This window comes from Amphiura filiformis, chromosome 13 (genome assembly GCF_039555335.1).
Source record: "Amphiura filiformis chromosome 13, Afil_fr2py, whole genome shotgun sequence".
NCBI classification, from domain to species: Eukaryota; Metazoa; Echinodermata; class Ophiuroidea; order Amphilepidida; family Amphiuridae; genus Amphiura; species Amphiura filiformis.
The window spans coordinates 37251598-37271930 of record NC_092640.1 but is presented as its reverse complement, the minus strand read 5'-3'; the positions used below and the strand labels follow the sequence as shown (position 1 = coordinate 37271930).

General features: G+C 36.3%; 1 protein-coding gene across 1 annotated transcript; it reads left to right on the top strand.

The window, feature by feature from the left end:
- Positions 1-12968: 12968 nt before the first annotated feature.
- Positions 12969-16532, top strand: LOC140167633 (metabotropic glutamate receptor 5-like). The gene is made up of 2 exons (XM_072190929.1): positions 12969-14777; positions 16071-16532. The coding sequence occupies exons 1-2, from the start codon at positions 12969-12971 to the stop codon at positions 16530-16532; spliced, it is 2271 nt and encodes a 756-aa protein (XP_072047030.1).
- Positions 16533-20333: the final 3801 nt, after the last annotated feature.

Below are 20333 nucleotides of genomic sequence, written 5' to 3'. Positions count from 1 at the left end.
CCACTTGGCATGGATTCGTCGACCATTCGCCGGATATAAGACGCCTGCAGGATTATTAGCGGCTACAACGCATAGAGATACGAACGGGAATCGGACCCCAAATCCCACCGAATCTTCTGCCGGACTGGTGATTTTTCGACCGGATAAAATATTTTTGTATACGATGATGTTCGTTGACCCAGTCCGTCATAGTGTGACAGAGCCATTAGTGGGAAATATTTTTTTTAAAGGACCACATGAAAATTGAGACACTATGCTTATATTTACGTGCACTGTGATAATTAAATCGCAATGGCATGTTGGTACTTATAAACACTTGATGTAGAGGAATACAATAATCAAAGAATGAAACAAACGGTATAACTCGATGTTTTCATTTTCATTTACCGATTATTTCATATGTTATTAAAATTGTTATTAGCGATTACCATTGTCTGTGAAAAGTAAAATATCTCTGTTGGTATATTGCTTCCATTCATGAAGCATCTTGTTAATTAATTTCAACAGCTTTCTTTTATACACGAATACAATTCAAAATTTACAATAGCCACATAAATCATAGCGTAGCAGTATCAAATAATAAGATTTGGCCAATACTGTTTCAACATTTCAATATTTCATGTATGCAAGTTTGATTTTGAAACATACGAGTTATTTAGACAGAGACAGAGTATATACCAATAACAAGAATATCTGGTGAAGGGCTGTAACGCCATTATAAGAAATGTTCGCTTAATTTTTTTTAACTTTTCCTATGATTCGATTCACGTGTTTTGAAATCAAAGCCCATGCTTAACACTAGTGCTATCATTCTTAAAATTAAGGCATGACTGATGAATGTTGAAACATTTATTTGTTCTAAAATGTCCCGATTTGGTATGTTTTTCTTTCTGAATGAGGCGGCGGTGTTGTATCAGCGTTTTATGTTGCTGTAAGATGGCATTTCTTCCATTCCTTATTACCAGGATTCGTCGCAAGCCATCCACTGTGGCTGCATTAGTTACATGTCACAAATAATCTGAGGTATAGATGCTTGAAATAAAAATGTCCGAACTTTTTTGAGGAGTTTCTTAAAAGAAATATTGGGTAAGCTTTTATTTTTTTTACTTTTGCCATCAGACCGATATTTTATTGGAACACGCTGTATAGAGATTGTCACTGTAGCTCGTTTTTTGCTTCCTAATGGAACTAGAGAGCACATCACCGGTAGAATGATCCATACGACTAAGCTTGAAGCTTATTGGCTGTCGTTTGCAAAACGTAACGCGTTCCTTAACTTAAAAGCACAAAATTGTTACTTCTACAAAAACAAAAACAAAGAAAAAGGCCTAAGTTTTATCCCCTCCCTCCCCCACCAATCAATGTTGGAGCAGACATAGAGCACATTAAATAATTGCGGCGTTTGTTATACAACATTGAATAAGGGGACCGGGGAGAGTCATTAAACTATGGAAGCATCCCAGCAAATTATCACTTGATTGTAGTTATATATAGCACGCAAGGATGACGGTTGAAACTTAAATTCCTCATTTAAAACTATGTGACAGGTGGTTGACACGTTAATTAACATTTCTCATTCATTTGGATGAGAAAATTTTCAAATCTCATACTTTTGTCCAATTCTCATCGCTTTGAAAAAATTATCGTTATAAATTTTCTACTAGTAAATGTAAAATATACCTGATCCCGCCTGGGAATCGAACCTAGGACCTCAGGTTTACGAGACCTATGCCTTAACCACTTGGCCATCATGATTAGGCTGGTTGAAATTCGAACCCATAAGCGGTCACTTAAACTTATCTCCTCTCCTTGTCTCCTTTATTATTTGCGACGGCGAACCTGGTGAAAATTAATGTTTATTTATACAATTCCCGTCGATCACGCCATTGTTTTTCCGTGTAAAATATACCACCCTGGGAATTTTGAGCTAAGCTAAAGACCGGGAAATACTTTATATTTTGTCATATTTAAGAATAAAGTAATCATTACTATTGTTATTAATCTTGAACAAAAAGTTAAAAACCACCCTTGGGCATTTAGTACATTTTGAACTGTGAATCCATTGGACACGGTTGACATGATAAAACCAGCTTTGTCATTGGTACATAGAATTATTCTTTTCAGAGTGGTCAATATTGAATTAACAATAAAATTGTTGAAAATCTTCTAATGAAATAACAATTTCGATAATGTTTACTGTCAAAATATGATATTTTATTAATATTTGCAGTTGCAGTCCCAAGGTTATGGAACATTCTTATTCAATGGGTGCGTCTTGTAAAGAATTCACGTAATTTGATTGGTTTTCGGGTGTATAATATCTCACAATAGTTGATAGAGATATAGTCAGGCGCGCGCCGCCACGCAACGGCGGCACGCTTGTTGCTCCTCATGATCACGCGATAATGCGTTCGCGTAATACACGTGCGAGAACTAAGAACGCGATTCGGCGGCTTAGATGTTCGTGATGGTTTCGTTCATTTAAAACAATGGGGATGTCCTCACAAAGTAACTTTATTTTTGTCTGAAAAAAGGCAGTTTTTCTCGCAAAAATTACATTAAAACTGAATAAGAATGAGAATAAAAGATAGGATTTTGTCTTTTGCCTATCAATATCGTGTCATAATGGATGGGCTGGCCAATATTTTTATCGTAGTGGATACCGGCTGCGCCGGCATCCACTACTCAAAAATATTGGCCAGCCCATCCATTATGACACGATATTGATAGGCAAAAGACAAAATCTATCTTTATTCTCTAAATAACCCAAACACCATCCATTCTGTTCAGACTATTGAACATTTCAAATCTCAACTCAAAACGCAGCTGTTTAATTGATGCTTTTTCTCTTGAATTATATTATTTAGTATGCTTCGGTATGGCCTTGCGCTTCGAAACTTTATTTGTAATTTGCGAATGTAAATGTTATGTATTATATTATAAAACAGACACGCTGTTAGATGTTAACAAAATATACTAATGGGTTTAGACTTTAAGGGATGTATAGAGGGCGGGAACCTGGTTTGGATTTCAGAGGGAGTGTGCCTGCAAAAGCCGACGATCGATCAGACATACATTTTAAAAGAAGCATGTCCAGATATCAGCGTTAATTTTATGATAAGCTTAAACGCATTGAAAATTCCAAATTGCATTCACAGAATATACAATATTAATACATCACCAAAACATATGGTAATGTAGGTATGTGGAAAAATGGTCATGTGAAACAGGTAGTAAAGGTAAATGCATTTGGTGCTTAAATAATATACTTCAATATTAGATAACAAAGAGTATCAAAATGGTATCATATAATTACCAAACAGTTACCAAACAGTATGCACATTCGGAGATAAAAACAAAGGTTATTGTGGGACTCTTGAAAATAAAATGCAAAGAATTATCCATTAAATTTTCGTTTAAGCTATCGCGTGAAAGAAAGAGTGACGTGATCTGGCTTCAGGTCAGGACCAACTAGAGGAGCTTGAAAAGGAAATTGATGAAAACGATACACATGCCAAATGCATGTATATCATGAGATATATTGAAGATGGGGAAATTAATGATTACTAGTACATAAATGCACCATCCTAGATTAAATGTTTTTTTAAAACATTTAAAAATGAAGACAAGATACTTTGGAAGAATTACACTTGACTGCAAAGTCAATGAAAACAAACTAAGCTCCTGGACCTGATGGGCTTTTAGTTGAATTTTACTTAACGTTCTAGAATAACATCAAAAAACCTATGTATGACTCTTTTGCAAATTCCTTTATAAAGGGGGACCTTTTTTCAACTCCAAAGCGATCGAGCAATTATCAGACTCATACACAAGAAAGATGATAAAAAGCTTCTGAAAAACTGGCGTCTTCTGAATACTGATTATAAAATGTTAATGTAAAAAAAATAAAAAGATTCATAGGACAGAACATTAGGTTAGTCAGCAATATCATTGACTTGTCTCAAGAAAAAGAGGCCAATGGAACTTAGAGAAATTTGCACCAAAAATGGTTAAAAATGCTTAATTAAAAATGGTTAAAACAAGTTGGTGAAATTAAAAACAAAAAAAAACAAGAAAAAAAAAAGGTTCCTAGATATTTTTATCTAGTTTTTAAAAATTGATAAAAACAATTGGCCCAAGAATTTTTTGTTACGTTGAACGAAAACATTTGGGCCAAAAATATCCCGTTTATTTTTTGGATTTTGGGCTCACATAATTATGAGTTTATCAAGTCTTTGCTATTCTAAATATGTATACTTTTATATACTTTAGACCAACAATTTAGCAGTTATGAGGCCCAAAAGTTTCCATAATTCCAGGGTTAAGACCACCCTTAACAAGAAGTGTTTGTCAAAAGCAGGCGAAAATGTTTGAAAGGTGACAATCAAATATGACTGCTTATAATTATGGGAGTATGTGTGTATGTTCCTGGGAATATGGCAGTCTACCCGTATTTCCATTTACACTACACGTAATATAGGAAATAAGGAAACTTTCATTGAGTAGAAATGAGGGGACAATGTCAATAATCTTACACTAGAAGCCTAAATTTCAAGTTTAACATCAGGGTTTAAAAAAAATATACAGTACCAATCATTATAGTTTTTTACCTGACATTTACTGAAAAAAAATTATTGCTTTTCCATTTGGCCGGGAAAATAAATTTTCAATAAAAAGGCGTAACTCAAGCTTTTGCTCAATTTCAACACCAAGTTCGATTTGTCTCATTAAATGACTGAGTGAGCTTTGTATAACAATAGCCATCGATTCAACAGCGTTCTGAGTGTATTTATTTTAAGCATCGATGTAAACAAATCTTTCGATACAACGTTGCTATAGTTACTAAGTCACACATTTATCATGTTATTGTGATTGTTTCAGATAGAACCATTGCTCGCTAAGAACATGTAGAATAAGAACTTGATAGAAAACCAACGTTCTGCACTTTACGCCAATATTTTGTTTCACTTTAGTTTTTGTTACAAGTTCTGTGTGACATATCTCTCAAAGGGCAACATACCTACCGCAAAACACAACATAAGACAAAACAATAACGATTTATATAGTGCTAACCTATAAGATCTAGGCACTTAACAAGCAAAATAAACTACAATCTTGCAGTTGCAACTAAAGCTATATTTCCTCCTACACGCGGATAAATAACCAATATCAGAGTTGAAAAATGTGATGAGAAAAATAACAGATCTGTCGTCGAGATGGGTTTCAGTTATTTTTATTGCTTTTGCAAATAGTCTGTTGCATTCAAAATTACCAACAGTTCGTTCGCGAAATGCATTAACAGTCCATATATCGCTCAAGGTTACATGCTGTTATGTTAAAGTCACTTTTGAATAAATCGACAGAAATGAATAAAAAAAACGTAAATGCATTTAAATATCTTGGAATATTGGAATTAGGCAGAATCATGACAACGTTATAAACCATCAAAATAAGAACTTTTTCTCCCTACTTAGAAATAGCAGTGGTAATTGGTATAAGATTTTTAAATGTTAAAGTGTATGGATTTTTCATGCAAGTTGCTACGTGAATGTTTTGTCATTGTGTTGACTCTGAGTGCTTAATCATGACATTTATATAGCGCTAAAACTAAGCAAGTGTGGAAAATTCACAAAGAGTGTATTTTGGAAAGGAGATATTACTTAGTATTCTAAAAAGAGCCACCAAATGATCATCTAGGGGACCAAATCCCCTTTTATACATCGACACCGAAAACCCATGCACACACCCCTTATAAACCATCCTAGCTACGGCCCTGAAGGCCATTGATTACAGCTGCCCACCCAGTAAATATATTTACATACTTTAGGGCAAGAAAAAATAAATGCCCACCCAGTAAATTATTCTTATTTACCTAAAATAGTATGTAGCTCCTAGTAGGCGAGAATGTTCTTCTTCTTAGTAGATTGTTTCTCCTCCATTTTCTCCCTTTTCTCTTTGCCTGTCATTCTTCTATTTCCCTTTTCTCACGTGTTCCCTTTCTTCTTCTCTTTCACAAACTAAACAAGACTCACTATAATATATGATAAGAAGAAGAAGAAGAAGAAGAAGAAGAAGAAGAAGAAGAAGAAGAAGAAGAAGAAGAAGAAGAAGAAGAAGAAGAAGAAGAAGAAGAAGAAGAAGAAGAAGAAGAAGAAGAAGAAGAAGAAGAAGAAGAAGAAGAAGAAGAAGAAATTTTTAGGGGTTATGGGCTATCATTGTATCAAGTATGGGCCCTGAGGCTACTTTGGTTCTTGTGCTAGAGTGAAATAAAGAAGCGTGAGAAGAAGAAGGAGAAGGCGAAGGAGAAGAAGATGGACTAGATGGCACTGTTGTGTTTGAGCAAACACGAATATCTATGCCTGTGTTTCCCAGCCTACACCCCCTCCCCACCATGACACACTTAACCCATCCTGACACCCCGTAATGTGTTTAATGTGAAAAGGGCTATCAGTACACCAACGCAGGGCATTGTAGCTGTTTTATTTACTGAATAATGGCTGGCCCTATGTTTTAGTGTTTGGGGCGATGGGGCTCATACTATGTGACATTATGTGATTCATCTATACACACAACAATATAATGCTGAAGAGCTATTAGTGTACCAAATCTGAGCCCTGTAGCTACTTTATTGGCTGAGAAACAGCCGGCCCTTTGTTTTTACATTTGGGCCTCTGGGACCCCTAGCCTTACCAATCTTGAGCCAAAATGGGTAACAGGCACATCTACAAGTTTAGGCTCTTACGTGTGCCACATATAAGCCCTTGTGCCCTTGTAGTTTTATAGCCAGCCTTATCAATCTGTTGCCCCTTTGGGCTATCAGTGTACCAACTCAGGGCCCTGAGGCTGTTTTATTTGATGAGAAACTGCATGTTTTGTATTTTTACAATTGTGCCCTTAGGGTCCGTGACCTTTGACCTCTGAGGTTGAGACTACCCCAGGAATTTTTTAGAGGTCATGTGCCATCATTGTACCAAGTATGTGTCCTGAGACTACTTTATTTCTTGAGCTAAAGGCAAATAAATAAGAGGCAAGTAGTGGTCAGAAGAAGGAAAAGGAGGAGAAGAATCAAGAGCATAAGCAGAATATCTATGCCCTGTTACACCGGCATAGATAAGAAGACTAAAGAGCATAAGCAGAATATCTATGCCCTGTTACACAGGCATAGATAAGAAGAAGAAAAAGAAGGAGGGGAAAGGGAGTAAAGAGAAGATAAAGAAAGAGTAAAAGAAAAATAGAAGAAAAAGAAAAATAGAAGAGAAAGAAAAGAGGCAAGAAAAAGAGAGATAATTTACATAATCTCGCCGACCATTATGAAGTTGGCTATATACACACCGCTAAAGAAGGATCCAAGCTCTAAAAGCTTTATCCATATAATAGGGTAACAAAGACAAGTAAAACTAACAATAGATGACTTTTTAATAAAGTTGAATAAATATCTAATAGCTTTTATAAGTAGTAACAGTAGTAAAATAATTTGTTTTTGTAGCTACTTGTTAATTGCGTCATAAGATGTTCTCTGAACCGGATTTAATTTCCAATAATACAAGCCAAAACACAAGTTTCTTGTACTTGCTTTGAATTCCAGCTCTTACTATGATCTGTAGATTAATAATAGTAAAATTTATATTTGAATTCTTAGTTTTAGTACATGTGTTGTGAGAGGTGCTCTGAACTGGAATTAATTTCAGATATATATAAAGCAAATTATACCTAATTCCCCCTCTTCTCTTTACGAGACTTGCCTCTATATATTATCCTTTCACAAATTTTGTCTTGATAAAGCATAAATGCTTTCTTTATATGACTGTGTGTCTCCTATGGCAAGCTAAATGTACAATAATTAGAAAAACAGTTTTAAACTGTGTTTTTCTCTCGAAAAAAAACACTATTTATCGCCAAAAACTCTGTTTATCGAAAACAAAAACATTTAACATACTGTAAACTGATATTTTTGTTAGCCAAATCCAAGTAAATACTACTCATGAATCTGAGCATTCGCCATCTTGGCTGATGGCTTGATCAAAGATGAACTGGTCCACCGCTTTTCCCGCGAAAGGGACCCCTAGCCTTACCAATCTTGAGCCAAAATGGGTAACAGGCACATCTACAAGTTTAGGCTCTTACGTGTGCCACATATAAGCCCTTGTGCCCTTGTAGTTTTATAGCCAGCCTTATCAATCTGTTGCCCCTTTGGGCTATCAGTGTACCAACTCAGGGCCCTGAGGCTGTTTTATTTGATGAGAAACTGCATGTTTTGTATTTTTACAATTGTGCCCTTAGGGTCCGTGACCTTTGACCTCTGAGGTTGAGACTACCCCAGGAATTTTTTAGAGGTCATGTGCCATCATTGTACCAAGTATGGGTCCTGAGACTACTTTATTTCTTGAGCTAAAGGCAAATAAATAAGAGGCAAGTAGTGGTCAGAAGAAGGAAAAGGAGGAGAAGAATCAAGAGCATAAGCAGAATATCTATGCCCTGTTACACAGGCATAGATAAGAAGACTAAAGAGCATAAGCAGAATATCTATGCCCTGTTACACAGGCATAGATAAGAAGAAGAAAAAGAAGGAGGGGAAAGGGAGTAAAGAGAAGATAAAGAAAGAGTAAAAGAAAAATAGAAGAAAAAGAAAAATAGAAGAGAAAGAAAAGAGGCACAAAAAAAGAGAGATAATTTACATAATCTCGCCGACCATTATGAAGTTGGCTATATACACACCACTAAAGAAGGATCCAAGCTCTAAAAGCTTTATCCATATAATAGGGTAACAAAGACAAGTAAAACTAACAATAGATGACTTTTTAATAAAGTTGAATAAATATCTAATAGCTTTTATAAGTAGTAACAGTAGTAAAATAATTTGTTTTTGTAGCTACTTGTTAATTGCGTCATAAGATGTTCTCTGAACCGGATTTAATTTCCAATAATACAAGCCAAAACACAAGTTTCTTGTACTTGCTTTGAATTCCAGCTCTTACTATGATCTGTAGATTAATAATAGTAAAATTTATATTTGAATTCTTAGTTTTAGTACATGTGTTGTGAGAGGTGCTCTGAACTGGAATTAATTTCAGATATATATAAAGCAAATTATACTTAATTCCCCCTCCTCTCTTTACGAGACTTGCCTCTATATATTATCCTTTCACAAATTTTGTCTTGATAAAGCATAAATGCTTTCTTTATATGACTGTGTGTCTCCTATGGCAAGCTAAATGTACAATAATTAGAAAAACAGTTTTAAACTGTGTTTTTCACTCGAAAAAAAAAACTATTTATCGCCAAAAACTCTGTTTATCGAAAACAAAAACATTTAACATACTGTAAACTGATATTTTTGTTAGCCAAATCCAAGTAAATACTACTCATGAATCTGAGCATTCGCCATCTTGGCTGATGGCTTGATCAAAGATGAACTGGTCCACCGCTTTTCCCGCGAGACTTGGTTGCTAACGACGCGTCCTCGTTACCCAGAAGTGATGTTGATTTTAGCAGTGGGTCATATGCATGATCTTTGTCACGGTTGAGTGAGTTCTCACTCAACCATGACGAAGGTGCACACTTTCTAGATCATGTATATGACCCACTGCTAAAATTAACATCACTTCCGGGTAACGAGGATGCGTCGTTAGCAACCAAGTCTAGCGGGAAAAGCAGTGGACCAGTTCATCTGTGATCAAGCCACCAGCCAAGATGGCGAAAGCTCAGATTCGTGAGTAGTATTTACTTGGATTTGGCTAACAAAAATATCAGTTTATGATTTCAACAATCCTACCAAATGCATCTCTTTACTGATTTAACATACTGTATTTTATACTCGGCTAGAATATTGATATGTGCCTAAATCTGGACCTAAATATGCAAACAAACTTGAATATTACTTTACTGAATATCGACTAGGTCTGAAGAGAAAGGTTTTAACCTTTCTCTTCAGACCTAGCTTAAAAGCTTTCAGGCTTTTATAGGCAAGAAGCTCGGCGATGGGGCCTGCCCGACCCTCATTTTTTCGCGATTTTGAAACTTGTGCATTTTGGCAAACATTTTTGTCAAATATTTTTCAAAACTTTATAAATAACATAGTATATTAAAATATAGTCATTTTGCACATTTTTGTGCACTGCGAGTGCAATGTGGTCAGGTATTATTCATTATATTGGGTCGGTTATTTCCCCTTCAAGAAGGGATTACCATATATTCTTGCCCCAGACACCACAAAGCCAGGGCCGGATTTACGACAAAGTGCCAGATCTAGAGGGGCGGGGCTAAATTGACGCCTGTGTGTGCGTATGATTTTGACGAAGTTTATCTCATATTTGACCATTTCAGCTATAGAAAAAGTCCGAAAGTGTATTTTGCCCCATATGTATATACAGCTGGATTCCTAAGAACATAAGCTTTCAGAAAATGTAGTTTTTTTGGCGTGAGATGTTTTGTTTCAGAGATACATTACATTCCAGACTTGAAACTGACCTTTATATTGACTGTTTATTTGCTAATTCTTATAAAAGCACAGCAATAATGCTCTAGATTAAAAACTAGTAGAATTTCAGTCGAAAGGTGTGAAAAGTAAAAAATATACAACAACGATGTATTATTTCATTAATTAAGTGGTTATAGCGGTAATTATTATCTTAGTAGGGATAATAATAGACATGACAAATCAGGCATCAATTAATTGATTTCTTATTTAAGTGGTTCCTTGTTCTGCAAATGTGACAGTTTACGCTCAGTAGCTTTTACACTGAAATTTCGGGGCTTGCCATTTGTTATCTCCAAAGAGCTTTTATAAACATAGAGTGGCAATAGATTACGCAATGCTTTGTTCCTTTGATGCCGATTTGATTTTCCGACAGGCTATTCATAAAAGTGGTACAATTATTTCGAACAAAGGGGTTCCGCCATTAAATTGGTCACTGATCCGGCATTATATTAACGCTCTACACAACAGGCGAGTATCAATAAGTGACCATAATACAATCATGTGTAAAGTGGTACCTTTGTTCTCACGAATCCCAAATGTGTGCTTGTGCGGGTCTAAAGTCTATAGAGGAGGCTTTAGCTAACGATGTAATCTTCTTTATCACCCACCTGACTTTAGGCGCTTCATTTAAATAAATTGAATGCTCTTGCTGATCGATTACACATCAGAATGTATTAAGGCTGCCATGTCCACATAATAGTACTCTATAATGGTAATCGCTACGTATACATGTAAGTATAAGTATATGCCTATAATGGTTGTTTTTGGCATAGAAATAGTGGCGTACCCAAGGAGGGAAGGGTGGTTGGGGAGGGGCAGATTCTTCTTCTGTGAGAAGTCTAGGGAGGGAGTGATGGAGGAAGAGAGGAGGAGGATCGGATATGGAGAATGAGAGGGGCCCCGGGAGGGGCTACAGGAAATGAATAAAGAAAGAAAGAAAGAAAGAAAGAAAGAAAGAAAGAAAGAAAGAAAGAAAGAAAGAAAGAAAGAAAGAAAGAAAGAAAGAAAGAAAGAAAGAAAGAAAGAAAGAAAGAAAGAAAGAAAGAAAGAAAGAAAGAAAGAAAGAAAGAAAGAAAGAAAGAAAGAGGAGGAAGGGAAGAGCGAGAAGGAGAGCGAGGGAGTGATAAAGTTAGTGCCAATTAAAGAATAAGTACAGAGAAAGAAAAGAAAGGAATGATAAATAAATGTAATAATATTTATTTTAGAAATTAAACACATAACAACATTAAGCAGCCATTCGATGACATCAATGCCGTTATGCGTTACGTAATTAAAACGCCCAATCAGATGCATTTCGCACCTGCCAAACACAAGTCACCCAATTTCGAAAACTGGACGTTGAATGTACACTCTCATGAATATTGATTGGCAACATTTTCCAATATGCCAGCGCCTTACTCGGAAATAATAGAACAATAAACCCTGCAGAGCGTTGGTTATCTCCCTATTTCACGTGCTCAAGGACAGTTCTTTACATCACATTAGTTGACTCAGGAAATTTAATGGCTATTTTTACATGTTCAAATACTTAAAATCAGCAAATTTGTGTGTGTATCTGGATTTATTTCAAACCATGATTCAAATCTTTTTTAAACAACCTTGTTCAAGATATCAAATTAATGGGCTCCAGGAATTCTTTCAGGGTTTTTAATCTCACAGCATATGTCCAGGGTGCCATCCTAGGGGGTGCCCAATCAACCAATTCAGCGTCCCTTCAAGCGGTGAAAGTCAACATTTTTGGGCGCTTCAAATTGGTTATAACCAAGTAGTATTAAATTCAAATTTTTGCTTGCTCCGCATGCATTTGCAGCAGGCACATTAAAAAGGCTCCTGGGCGCAGGAGTAACACTTCCGGGAGCTTTTACAAATGAGGAAAATACGGGCGTTACCATTTTAACAGATCAAAAGTGTACAGATCATTTTCGGCATTAACTTAAAGTTTGAAAATATTGTCAAGACAATAATTACAACAGCGGGTTATTTCTGAAGCGCACAAAACTTACTCATGCTCAGGTGATTGCAAATTGCTACGTTTTTATACAGAAAATATTCCTGATAATGCGATTTATTAAAGTAATAATCCAAACCTTCTTGTAGAGATATGACAATTCCAACGACCTGTGGCGGAGGTATTTACAATTGCCATGACAATTATAGCTCCACCTACTGCCGATTTTTGGAAACAGATTTTACTTACAATATTGTTAGATATTCTCATATAATATGCATACATGTAAACACATCGTAGGACGAGGCCGATAAACTAGTAAACATTCCTGTCCATCGTATTACCACGTGGACCATGTTTATTATGGTAATATTTCTGTATTCCTTAAAAGGAAATTTGGCAGCATACATACCTGAACGAGCCTGCGAAATACACCACCAGCCAGGTTCTGTAACTATTGGAGGAATGTTTCCTACTTATTATTCAGATAAAGTTGCTTGTGATGGAACATATTGGGTTCCTATGATATCGATGGTGGAAAGTATGACTTATGCCATTCATTTAGTAAACCAACGGCAAGATATTCTTCAGAATGTGTCGTTGGGATATGAGATACGTAACAACTGTGGCGATGAAGATGTAACGGTATGGAGTGTCTTGACGATGCTAAGCCCTTCAGCAAATCTGGACTATGAAAACGCGTGTTCAGCAAAACGTCAAGAATCAGGAAAGGTCCTTGGTATTATCGGGCCAAGAAGAAGCTCCACAAGTCTACTCGCTGCAAAGGTTGATTCTGTCTACAATGTACCTATGATTTCATATCAAGCAACTAGCGATGAACTTAGCAACACAGATCGATTCCCATTCTTTCTCCGCACCGTTCCCCCCGATAAATTTCAAGTTGGAGCCGTCATAGATATTCTGTTACACTATAACTGGAAATACATCGCACTGTTTAATTCAATAGACTCATATGGCGTGCACGGAGCTCGCCAAATACGAGCAATGGCAGAAAATTTAGGCATATGCATTGCTTTTAACCAACCAGTTTCAAATTCACCCTCAGAATCAGAAATTAAGGATATTGCTGATAAGTTACGCGAAAATGAAAAAGTCATTGTGATTGTGATATTTTCTCCTTGGCGCTCTGCCTACGGTGTCCAGCAAGCTATTTTAGAGCACAATGTCAAAAGACATTTTATGTTTGTTGGCAGTGACGGATGGGGAGGGGATTTGGTCAACCCTAAAGGCACTAATGAACTCCTGCGTGGTAGTCTTTTTATCAGACACAACGAACAACCAATCAAACAATTCCGTGATTATTACAGAGAATTATCGGGAAAACAGCATCTTGCAAGCGAATGGTATCAGAACATGCTTCATTGGATTGGTGAGGAGAATGGATGTTCAGATTGGACGTCGTGTCCGCTTCCAGAAGCGAATATGGAATTGCAAATCATAAACGCAGTGTTTGCATTCGCCATCGCCTTGGACAATAGCATTAAACGTAACTGCGTGGATAATAATCTCTGCGATGAGGCGATAGAAGGTAATACCTACCTAGGACACTTATTAAATGTTTCTTTTGATGGTCCAGGAGGTTATTTTACGTTTGATAAAAACGGCGACACGTCTGGTAAATATCTGATCAAAAGCTGGCAGCCTGTTGATGGTACGTATAAGATGATGGATGTAGGTGTGTGGGATCCCGATGATACTGAGCATCGTCTACATATCGATGAAGATAAAATCGAATGGAATGGAGACATTCCTGAATCATTATGTTTCGAAATGTGTGGTCCGAATGAGATATCTATTCCATTAAAGAAGAAATGCTGCTGGGGTTGTCAGGCCTGTGCAGATCACGCAATAGTAATCAATGCTAGTCGCTGTGAAGAATGTTCCATTTTTGAATGGCCGAATGATAATTACGCAGAATGTTTGCCAATATACCCAGAATATGTTAGCCTCAATAACCCAATCATTATAGCCATTATTGGTATATCATCCGTCGGTATCTTGCTGAGTTTGTTGGTTATTGTCGGTATATGGGTCTACCGACATCACCAACTCATCAAAGCTACAAGTCGCGAGCTTAGCTATGTAAATCTAATCGGACTTACAATGGCATGCGTCGCCTCACTTCTTACCATCTTACGACCATCAACTTTCTCATGCATTGTCGCTGAGATCTGTTTTTCGTTGAGTTTCAGCTTCATTTTTGCTCCTATTTTGTTTAAAGTTAACCGAATTTGGCGTATCTTTCAAGCAGGAACTAAATCAGTGCAATGCCCTCGATTTGTGAGCCCAAAGGAGCAACTCGTTTTAACATCGGCAGCTATTCTTGTTCAGGTAAATCTTTGTTCTTTTTGTCCTTTAAAAACCGGGCAATTGGGTATATGATATATAGAGTGGTTGGTGCAGGAAAACCCCATCTGCAATAGATACCAGCCTCATTTTTTAGATGTTTACAATACAGAATGCAGATATCGTCAAATGCATACAGAGCAACTTAGAGCAGATAGGGCTCATGGCACTATAACCCAAGAAAACAATTAGCGCTCAAATATGATAGTGATCAAGCTTAATCTAAAAATTAGCCACTGATTGAACAATATAATGGCTAGAAATAAAAGCGCGCAAAAACAATAGAGATCAACCTTAAACTATAATATAAATTAGCACCGATAGGTTGGTAAAGGGTCCCAAAACCCGTTAGGACAATGCTTCACCTTAAATAATGGGTGACAGACTGTCTCTAATTGTGGAATCATGTTTTTTGTTAGTTTTAACCCTTAATTCTTCAAGCCTACCCTCTGTCGGGGTGTAACTTTAAGGTTGATCGATTTTTTGAGCAACATTATTTCTTTGTAGCCCTGCGGGGCAACCTTGAACAATATCGTTTTTTAGCAATATTCGCCATACCTCATTAGCAAATTTTACTTATCAAATTGCTAGTTTATATATTCTATGCGGCAAATATTTCTTCAAGACGTTCAAAATGTGCACTAAATTTAATGTACATGAGATGCTGTTCTCCAGAGGAAGAGAGGACACACTCTTGCACGATTCTAAACAATAGATTGTGAACAGTATCTCATATTATTGCATATTCTACTACTCAAACTGGCTGAACAAAGAAATAAACAACAAACTTGAAACTTGTAGTTAGGACATATTTTTTTAAACCTAACAAGCCCAAAAGCCTTAAAAGAGCTACAACAGGAAACAACTACGAGCGTCACCATGCGAAAGCACGTGGGCACGGAAAGGTTGGTCTTCTAAGGCCCGTGGTGTGCTATGGCCGTTCGTGTGTCTAGCACCCAAGAAAAAGTAAGCTGTCGTCATCTTTTTCCTTCCTTCCTTCCTTCCTTTGGTGGCTTTCCGTTGTGCCCTTTTAAATCTCTCTGCTGTCCTCCATGCCAAATTACCATGTTTTCATATTTTTGCTTATGTGTACTAGTATTTTGTTTCCTTAAGTTTATAATTTGTGTGTGTGTGTTCCTTGCATAATGCAATTCATCCGTTTGCCGCGATGTTGTTCAAGTTAATAAAATCATATCATATCATATCATATCATATCATATCATATCATATCATATCATATCATATCATATCATATATATATCATGTATTTATTTCCAGGCGATCATTACAAGTTTAGCACCTTTGTTTGGCCCTTCAACACCAACCATACTCATCCCAGCTCAGCGTCAACCATTCCTAGCAATCTATTGTCAACTCGGTACCGGCTTCATAACATCATGCATCTACAACCTGCTCCTCATTATTACTTGTTGTTACTTCGCTTTTCGCGCCAGAAAGGTTCCCAGCAATTACAACGAGTCTAAATTCATCGCAATTAGCATGTATTCAACCCTGGTTGTGTGTTTAGCAGCAATACCCGTGTATTCTACAGCAGTCGATGTTAACCAGATGGTGGTCACTTTATGCGTGTCTCTACTGCTGAATTCATACCTCACATTGTTATGTATCTATTTACCAAAGCTGTACGCCATATACTTCGCCGGGGATGAGTTGTTGATTGAAACGTGGAGAGCCGGAACAGATAATTGCAATTCTGTTCATCCTATTCAAGAACAGTAAGTTGTTCCGTATCTCATACCCCAACGACACATTCTGAAGAATTACACAAGGGCAACTGTCAAATATACCCTGTGTTTAAGAACTGATTCCCTATTTAAGCATTTTAAAAATGTTATTATCATTGGACAAAATATGAATCGCATTACTAAACTCTTAAACGATGAAAAACCCAACCACGTTCCAACGTTTTTGCGTTTGGGAGATTTTTGTTGTTACTGTATGACCATTTTTGGCAAAATATGATCAGTGATGATTGATTTTGATACCTGTGAAAGCATGGAAGTAATTCTCTTACATGGGCTCAGATGCAACATTTAAAACGGTCTATTTAAACATAATGAGCCATTGTGACCAAACCTATGGTGTGCGATGCTTTAAATTGGCCCGGTGTCTAAAACAAATCAGGCTACCCATTACATTTTTACATTTTGTAAAACGCTTTTCAAAAAGCGTTAGGGGGAACATATAAAATGTGGATCCTGTATGCATATTGTTGCAACGTATAATCATTGCTTAACATACTGTACTCTATGGACTGTAACAAAATAAATTATACAGTCGCAAAAATAAAGATTAAAGGAGTCATGACAACAATGTTACTAGTATATGCAGTGGAATCAGTAATATATATCTTGGCTAACAGAAAAAATAACTTGATTTCGTTCCTAGTTCGGGCTCAAACGCTATGCCCAATTTACTAAATCGTCCAGATTTATCAAAAGCTTTGTAAACTTTAACTTTAATAATCGTGGCCTGTTTAATGATTTGTTGGAACTTTAGTGCAACTCATCCGATATCCAGTACACCGTTCTGGTTCACTTCTTTTGTAGTTTACATGCTGTTTTTTTTTTCAAATATGTATATAGTTTTTGATCTATCACAGTGTATCTATGTGCACCTCTTCGGCATTAACGTACCTTAATTATAATAAAATTGCAGAGTGTACCTATTGCAGTGGTAGATACAGTGCTTAAAGAGTTGAAGTTCAACACTACACTATTTCTTCCCTCACCTGGAACGTTTTCGCTAGGTCTTTAGCAGATTGTTATGCTGTGATGATAATTTATCTTTTCTACAATTGGGATAGTCATGTAATAAAATTATAAGGTCCATTTCACTCAGGTTTTGATCATATGTTTAATTCCCCAAAGACGATAAACTAACCAACGCTTACAATTTCACTAGGAAGTCACAGAGTCAAGATTAAAATCTAACATGGCAACTTAACTAGTAAGATAGAACATTTAATCAGTATTCGCCATCGAAGTGACGTAATAAATCGGATTAACTACCATAGCAATTTTTGAATTACCGCGCTGCACTGGTACGTTCACGCGGTACCTCTGCATTGAACCATATCATGCTGATCACTCGCACCTGTAAGATTAGTATATCTGTAAGGAGCGGGAGTGTATTCAATCTATGATTGCAGACATACACAGGTGGTGAGTACAACCTGCTTGTAGTGCAGCGCGATACATTCAAAAATTGTTTTACCCATTGCTATGGTAGTTAAACCGATTATTACAACAATTAGACATCGAATTATAACATTGACAAAATTTAATTAGTTTCTAACATTGACATAAGTTTGGCCTTTGTTTTTGACAACTATAGTTTCTAAAATGAATTACGTTAGCATCTATTGTTATTTCTTTGAGGCCAATTTGAGGCCAATTGAATAAATTTTGTCACATTTTAAACTGTAAAATATTCATTATAAGGATTCAGGACATACCAGGATGTCTAGGAAAGCATAAAAATTGCGCATAATTAAGCTAGAATTCCATGTTTACCACTCAATCGACTCGACTTAAAATGAAGTTGAAATATTCAAGTAATATTTTGCGGATTGAATTTACGACACTGTACAGATGCATGAACTCTGACCTTCTATTGGTAATTGAAATAAAAATACATTATTCTTTAAGCATGATGTACGAAGTATACAATGGAATTGTAACGTTTCTTCAGCTACTTTTATTGCTATTTTACTACGCAGGAATTCGAGGTATATTCAAATCTAATCTATTGTACCAAATCCATTAGTGCAACTTTAAGCTTGACAATTTTTTTGAAATCATTTTTAAAAGGCTATTTATACTGAAATCGTAATCATATACGCGACTTGAAATTGTTACGTTTTTGTGCAGAAAATATCTCTCATAACGTGAAGAAAATGACCTAAACCCTTAATATTGTAGTCAATTTTGAATATGGTTATTATTTGGCAAATATTTAAAAAATAGTATTAGTAACAATTGAAAGGAAAGTTTTCTGATAATTTTACGACACACGAATGAGGTAAAATTAAAGAGGACTCGATTACTGTCATAGCCGCTTAACTGTGGTGTTCTATGGGTGATTTTAAAGTCATAATAATATGACTTTAATTCAAACTTGCTTCTGTTGTCCTAAAAATTAAGTGTACGTTAGGACATGTGTAAACATTACAAATATGCCAAAAATTCTGGTTTGAAAAAAATTGGCCAAACTTATCTTTAAGAATGATACTCAAGCAATAGCAGCACTTGCAACGGCAAGATGCGCAGCACATTCCTTCACGAATTAAAAAAAAACCTCTTTATTTATAATTATTTTGAATATAAAAATACATACTTTTCCGTTTTGCTCGATATTGTATAAGAATTTACATCAATTAAAAATAAGTAATGAATTGGAATTAAATTGAAATTATTTGAAAAAAAATTCAAATCATTCAAGTAATTCGAATCAATAAAGAAATAAAGAGAGAGAATTATTGGTTTTGAATCCAAAACTGAATTATGAAGTGAAGTATCGAATTGGAATTGAATCGAACAATTGTGGCTATTTATACAATTTGTAGAAATTGCTTACATACGTGGCTATTTATGCCATTTGTACAAATGCATAAGGGCTGTGCAATAATTATGAGCCCTGGGGAGGGTAAAATGGGGGGGCAATTTTTGGCACACATTCATGTGGCGCCTTTTAAATAAAACGCTCTAAAAGGGCTTAGGAAAACAGTACGGAAACACTTTAATATGGAAATTTTCCTGCTCGCTGCGCTCGCATCATATATATAGACCATTTTAAGGCTTGCAAATTGGGATCCCAAAACTTTGGCATGCGCAAGGGGGGGGGAGCAACGGTTTTTTTGCGGGCAGGGGGGGGGGTGCGGTTTTGGCAGACCGAGAGGGGGGCAAGCGATTTTTGGCGAGCCGTTCGGAAATTTTACCCCCCGGCTCATAATTATTGCACAGCCCCTAAATGGCACAAATTGCAACAGCTGTGGCTATTTATACAGTTTGTAAGAATTGCTTTATATGTCTGGCTCTTTGTACAAATTGCACGCTTTCTTGCAACAGTAGAGTATTCGTGCAATTGACTGACATAAATCACACAAATTACAACACCTGTATTGCTATTTGTACAATTTGTCTGTGACTATCTGTGGCTATTTATGCAATTTGTAAAAATTGCTTAAGCAACTGGCTATTTGTGCTATTTGTACACATTGCTAATAAGCAACTGGCTATTTGTGCTATTTGTACAAATTGCACACTTTCTTGCAGTTATAGGCTATTTGTGCAATGACCAATCCTGCGCCTTTATGGCCATTTGATGTGTGTGTAAAGCAATAATTGTAACAGCAATGTGGACTTTCCTGTCTCAGGATTACCACACGAAAATAATTCTCGTAGCCAAAGAACATAAAACACACCCCGACATAGGGGAATACGGATACCCCCCTCCTCCGCGAACACTCTCTTACGAAAACCTTCATTAATTTTGTTCTTCACGTGCCTTAATCTCTAT